General features: G+C 21.9%; 1 protein-coding gene across 1 annotated transcript; it reads right to left on the bottom strand.

Moving 5' to 3' along the window:
• Nucleotides 1–2731: 2731 nt before the first annotated feature.
• On the bottom strand, nt 2732–6376 carry LOC128963358 (procathepsin L-like). The gene is made up of 2 exons (XM_054309862.1): nt 5978–6376; nt 2732–3166 (listed from the first exon to the last, which is right to left on the bottom strand). Exons 1-2 carry the CDS (start codon nt 6374–6376, stop codon nt 2732–2734), a joined length of 834 nt encoding a protein of 277 aa, XP_054165837.1.
• Nucleotides 6377–7651: the final 1275 nt, after the last annotated feature.

Genomic DNA, 7651 nt, shown 5'->3' with positions numbered 1-7651 from the left:
AATATTATTTTTTTACACATTATTTTATATTTATTTGTAAATTTTAATGATTTTAATAATAAAACAACTTGTATCACATATATAAACATAAAATTTTATTTATTTATTTGAAAAATTATAAATTTTATTTTTTACTAAATAAAAAAAATGTAACAAAATAAAAAGTATATTAGTATTAAATTTTAAATAAAGTATATCAATGAAAAAATATTTAAATATTATATAATTTGTATATTAAGATAATTATTTTTTAAGTAAATTTAAGTTAAAAAAATACTAAAATTAAAGTAATAGTTTATTTTAAACTTATATAAAAAATTATTACTTTATTACAATTATACTATGTGCTTATGAGTAATGTGAGTCATGTAATTATAATTGAAATGCCATAAAAGTAAATAATTTATAATAGAAATATAATATATTGGTTTTGATTTAATTTCTAAATGATAGATAAAAGTGATGATAATTATCAAAGTCAGTGCTCTAAAATGATAAATGAATTATGTGATCATTACTGAAACAGAAACCAAAAACTGATTTGATATCCAATACAAAAAAAATTGTAAACATTTTTGTTGATTTTGATTTATCGGATATAGGATTTAATACAAAATCAGTTAATACATCATTTAAGTCATATCAACTGATCTCAAGTCCTAAGCATTACTTGCCTTTAAATTTACTATCAATGTCAAGTCTACTGTTTTCAGATATAAATCTCTCAGATTTAGGAATTTATGGCAAACCAAATACCAATCAAACAGACACTAAAGTTTCGACAACTAACGAGACTAATTTCAAGTGATTTTTCGGAGATCTTTTTTTCTGATCTCATTGCTTATGAAAATGCTGACCAAAAAACAAATCATGCGACAATTGATTTCAACAATTTATCAAAAGAAATGGCATTAGACGACGAGTTATTTAACGATAATATTTAAACTAACTATAAATTTGATTGATTTGAAATCGCTTAGAGAAAATATAACTAATAAATAGATAAATCCGATAAAATTAAATATTAAAATTTATGTATTAAAATTAAAAAAGTGCTAAGAAAAATTAATTCATTTAATTATAAAATTAATTAATATGAAATTTTTTGTTTAAATTTAATTTCATTGTTAAACAAAAATACAACAATAAAATACGATTAATATATCATTAAATTATTATATTTGAGTACTCTTAAGTTATATAATAATTAGTTTATTAACTATCAATTAAAATCATATTTGATTCTATTGTAATATAGATACTATTTTTATAACTAACTAACAGTATAGTTATGTATATAAAAAAATGTACAATAATATTTAGTACGTACTAAACATTTTAGTACGTACTAAAGTATACTCTATTTTAAGAGACATTTGTATACGTACTAAAATGTTTAGTACGTACTAAATATTATACTGCATTAGCCATTCATATACAACATTACGATTTATTTTTGACTACACTAATGCCACCTGGATAAGGCACATGGGAGCATCTATTCTAATGCATATCAGCAAACTTATTGATTGCCATATAATAGGATTCCAGACCTTTACTGTAGCGTTCATTATGTTCATTGATAACTGATTTTTGTTTATTATATATTTTAAAGTGGATCAGCTCGTCATTAACATTATCATAGTGTTTGTTATATTTTTGCTTTACGTAAAGGTATAAAAAAATTAAAAAATATTGTAACAAATTTATTTATTTTTAAATAACAATTATTTTTATATTTACCTTAAAATCAATCCATTCTTTATCATATAAATATGTTTTACCATAGATTACAATACAAATATTTAGCAAAATAATTGCTATTTTAAAGTAAAACATTTTGATTACAATAAAAATATAATTATATAAGTTTTTAATTAAAATGTTATAAAATAAAAAGTGTATTAATACACAAAATACAAAAAAATGTAGAAGAATTAACAAAATGTTATAAAAATAATTTTTATTCTAATATTATATTTAAATAAATATTACAATAATATTAAATCCTGATATTGTATAAGTAAATCAATTAATTATAAACTATTTATTGCAACATTTTTTCTAATTATATGCACATAAAACCAATTTATCATATATCATATTAACTTAACCTAAAAGTACTAAATCATTTTTATCATAATTATGATTAATATTGATTTGCAATATAAAATTAGTTAGAGATACTTTAAAAAGAAAAATTTCTAGAAAATCAGGGAATTTCTAGAAAGTTTCTAAAAATTTTGTTTATGAAATACTAGTGTTAAAATTTAAATATCATGATTTAAATATTATCAGCGCCTATACCGTTACCAACCGTAAGTTACAAAGTAGGCTTTGGGCTGATAAGTCGATATTAATACAATTAATTTAATTTAATTATTTAATTTTAATTTTGTTATATTTAATTTCACCAATTTTTATATAATGTGTCTTTTTCTAAATATATCCAATTGTTAGATTTGTATCATTTAGTTAACTCTAATTATGTTAAATTAATTATTAGTTGTCTAAAAATCTTTAACTATTCAATTGTGTGTTTTATCGATATTTGATATTATTTTTTAAATAAAATCTGAGTTTAAAACTGAAAACATTTGATTACTTATTAATAGTTAAGAGTAAGCCTTAAGTATAACAATGTTTGACTATAATTCTAATAAAAATAAATTGAATATTAAAAAAATATAATAAACCTAAAAATATTTAATAATATTATTTTCAATTCTAATTAGACGGGAGTTACCACAGGATATACGGCCTGAGTAGCGATAGCGCACTGGTTATGCTTATTGCGAGCCATACGTACGTAACCGTCTTCACCCCAGTTCTCACCCGATGAGCTCTTAACCAACCAATAGTTTTGTTTGGTTTTTGTGTCTGTCCCGTAACCAACAACCAACACACAGTGGTCTACTGTAATCAAATCCGATTTACAGTTTGGATCATCAGTTATGCCTCCCTTATAAAACCAGAAACCTTTAGGACATTGTATGCACACAGAAATTGGACCAATTGTGGCGACGGCTTCTTGTAATGCCTGTTCATCGCCTGGTTTTACGACACCAAAAGCGTATGATTTGCCATAAACTTCTTTGCCTTCAATATCACAGTCACCTCTTGTATAGTTAACACGGGGTTGATATAAAGCTTCTGTAGTTAAACCCTAAATAAAATATTAATAAATTATTAATTATTAATAATAATATATTTTTTTAATTAATAACAAATTGAAACAACAAAAACGTTTTCTTCAAAATTAGTTGTATATTCGTATGCCTTATACGTTGTATTAAATCCATATTCAATCGTACAGTCAACCACTTGCGGTACCGATAGCGGCACTGTTTTATCAGTATGTATGACCAGTTGACTTTCAAATGCAACGACAGCCGTTCTCTATTTGGTCTCTCACTGGCGTTACAACACCGGCCGTACGCCAGTCCACAAAATTAGGTATTTTTATACCGCTGGGAGTGGTGTACAAAATATTGGAGTTTTGGGAATTACGTGTTCGACCGTACAATACATTTGTTTTCAAATCATTTATTAGCAAAATTCATTTAATTTCATTTTCTGTCTAATATTTTATTCACAAAATATTATATTTAAAAATTAATTATTATATTATGTATAGATATACCATATCAGCAAACTTATGAATTGCCATATAATAAGACTCTATAGTATAGAGTCTATACCCTTGTTATTGTGTTCATTATGTTTATATATAACTGTTTTGTGTTCATTATATGTCTTAAAGTGTATCAGTTCATCATAAACATTGTCATAATTAGTGTCTTGATTTTCAACTAAAAAAATTATTTTGTCGGTTTAACGCTTATAACTGGGACTTAGTATGTCCACCGAAGTTGACCAGTGGACGCTATTTCCGAAATTTTATTATAACTATAAATAACTATTTGTTAGGTTAGCAACTATAAAAACTTATAAATAACTATTTCAGTTATTTTGAAAAATATAAGCATTAGATTGTAAAATATTGCTCAAATATATGTAAAAACAAAAAATAATAGTTATATAAATTATATAACATGTGTAAACTGTTATCAACTCATATTACTTTTTTAACAATAGAAATAATTAGTTTATTTATATAAATCATTTTTGTAAATATGTGAAAACAAGTGAATTATATATCAGTTGAAATATTTATAAGAAAATAAATAACTATTTCAATAACTATTTGGTTTTTTTGGCAATTATATACAACTATTTAATACAGTTTAAATAACTATTTTAACAACTATTTGACGTTTTTTGGCAACTATTATAACAACTATTTAATAGAGTATAAAAAATTATTAATCAATACACTAGTCATAATGTTTATTATATTTTTACTTTACGGTAAGGTATAAAAAATATTTAAATTGTTTTAACAAATTATATAAATAATATTTAAGTAATAATTATTTTTATATTTACCTTAAAATCAATCCATTCTTTATTATATAAATATGATTTACTATAGATTACAATACAAATATTTAACAAAATTACTGCTATTTTAAATAAAAACATTTCGAAAACAATGGAATTTTAAACTAATTTTATTATTTATTTATGGATTAAATTTATGTTAGGCGTTGTTCACATATTACGTTCTCACTTGAGGGGAGGGGGTTAGCCAAAGCGAACTTTTGTGAACGAGGGGGGGGAGGGGTAGAGACTTTAAGAACGTTCGCATTTAGATAATATCTTATTTCTTGTGGTGGGGGGGGGGGTAGCGGTTAGGGATAAGCGAACGTAATTTTTTTAAATGACTACATGCGAACAATTGCGAACATAGGGGAGGGAGGGGGTCTAGATTTCTTAAAAAGTGCGAACGTAATATGTTAACCACGCCTTATAGAAAAATAAACTATTTTAAAAACCTTATAGTATTAAAAATTACAAGTTATTTAACTAGTTTTGTATTCAATAAATTATATTAATTAATTAATATATGATACTTGTAAATGTTTAAAATTAAAATTTTATCTATCCACTTAAAAGATTAAGTTATTTATTATTAATATATAAATTGTGATTTATAATACTGTATTTAATTATATAAACACCAATAAAATAAATTTATTTAAGTACTTATTTGCAAAAAATAAATAAATTATTCCATCGTTTTTTGATATAGTTAAATAAATCATTTAATTTATTAATAATTTTAAGATATAGTGTAAATAATATTTTTTAAAATCTTTTATTGTATAAAAATTTTAAACATTTATCAAATAAATATTTAGTTATATGTAGTTAATAGTTAACTTTTAATGAGTAATCCTGCAACGACGTCCTGAAACTTTGAAATGGCATTTTCAGTGTTTTCTAAAAACTAAAGCTACTGTATTATTGTGTTTTGTTATTTTCAAATTTTAGTAGCATTTTAAAAAATTAAAATAATAGTTTATCATATTTAATTATCAATACATACTAAGTATAATTACAATAAACTATTGAAAGGCATTATAACCGATGAGATAAAGGATTCAAATATTTTGTAAAATATTTTTTGAATGCAATTATCATTATCTCATATGTCATTAATGTGTTTAATATAGCATAAGCTCTAATAGACTCAATTATATATAGAAATACATTGTTTTTCATAAGAAAGCGCTTCCACTCATTATAGACGGCTTTTCACAGATCTATAGATTCTGTGGTAAAACTTATAAAAACAATTTATTATATTTTTTATTTCATGTTTAATATTAATTTCAAAATATATGATTATATAAAATTTACAAATTTATATAACATTATTGCAATTATATAACAATATATAAATTATAAGAAATAATATTTAAAAAATAAAAAATATATTTTAAAGATTTATTAATTTGATAATCAGAAATATAATTTATTTTTTATTAGTAAATCATATAATATGACAACAATTAATTTGATTTTAACCCTGTACTAGTTTTTTAATACTATTTATAATATTAGATAATACACCAATCGGTAGACATCTGATAACCAATAATTGGATGAGATTAGGTATGAATTGGCCATTTTGTAGTAATTGTGGCAATAGTTTTACGGGATCTAAGGCATTACAACTCATACCCAAACACTTACCCAATGAATTGACATTTTGTCCCGTTTGTAATAATTGATTGCATTTATCTAATTTACAATTTATCAATTCATTACAATTTTTCTTAAGATCTGTAATAGTTGTAAATGGATTCTTCAGGTTTGGTGTCAGACATGTAAGCAATTGTTGAGAGCAATCAGTGACGGCATCAGCTCGAAGAAGACTATCACTCGATGACAACTCGGTGTCCAAACAACTTAATTGACCCAAAAGGGCGCAACTCATTAATAATGCTAATGATAGTTGACTCCACATTATACTAAAAGTATTTATCTATAAAATAAAATAATTTGTTGTATATTATTTTTTAAATATTAATATAACTTACTTTTGAATTTATATTAATTTTGTTATTTAATATTTTATATATTTATATATATTTTTATACTTTGTATACCTATCTATATTATATTATACTTTTATGTAAAATCACCGGTTTTATAGTTTTTTTGAAAACATCAAAAAGCATTTTATAGAAATAAAAAACATATTTTTACTTTAGTTTATTATTATTCTATAATATATAAATATTTTATGAAAGTTATTGTTTAGTTATATTATTATTATTTACTATTACTATAATTACTTTATGTTATTTTAAAAAGTATAATGTATTGTGTAACTCATTTATTTATTTACAGCTAACATTTTGTTTAATTTTTTTATTTTATTTATACAATACACTAGAAGCCTTTGTTTTATTTTTAATATTTTTGTTTTATTATTATTAATTATTATGTAATAAAAATTATTAACTTTATTAATTTTAATACAATTTGTTATATGATAAAAATTAGTAAAGTTTAGTTTAGATTAAATGAAGTATATTATATAAGAAATTTAAAAATAGTAGTTAAAACAAATTACAAATTTAATAATAATGTAATAAATATATTTTATGTATATTGGTTATGAATGTTACATTTTTATGTTTTATTAGTAAATATATATAAATAGTTTTAAAATTTTATTAAATTATAATTCAATTGTAACATTTAATATTAATATTTACTTGTATACTTAAAAATTATTATAATTTTATATTGTTAATATTAATTTTTAATAATAAAATATCTTTAAAATCTTAATTGTTTGCAATCATTTAATGTAAATAGTATCATTTTTTTATTTAATAAATAATTAATTAAAAAAATGAAAGTCAAGTAATATTTTGATTATAGCATAAATTAAAGGCTCTTATAGTAGTGAGAAAACAATGACATAAAATTGGTATATACTGTAGTAATTTATGATAACATATATAACAGAAACACAATTGAAAACTTGATATTTGACTTTTAGTTCATATTAAATAAGTTTTATTTATTGAAACCCTATAGACTTAAATCCCGTTGTCCAACATGTGTGTGAAAAGTCCCCAAACATAATAAGATATGACAAAACAATTTACTTCCTATAGTGGACTCTAACAGTTAAACTCAACATTTCATATAAAAAGGATTTTCCAGAAAACAGTTTAGTCAATCAGTTTTATAATAATATTGTTTTATGTTATTTAAGTTTATTATG

The sequence above is a fragment of the Oppia nitens genome, unplaced genomic scaffold (assembly GCF_028296485.1).
Source record: "Oppia nitens isolate AA-2021 unplaced genomic scaffold, nextdenovo-longstitch-racon4-pilon3 scaffold7_pilon_pilon_pilon, whole genome shotgun sequence".
Lineage (NCBI taxonomy): Eukaryota > Metazoa > Arthropoda > Arachnida > Sarcoptiformes > Oppiidae > Oppia > Oppia nitens.
The sequence above is the reverse complement of the archived record's forward strand: the minus strand, read 5'-3'. Positions and strand labels throughout refer to the sequence as shown.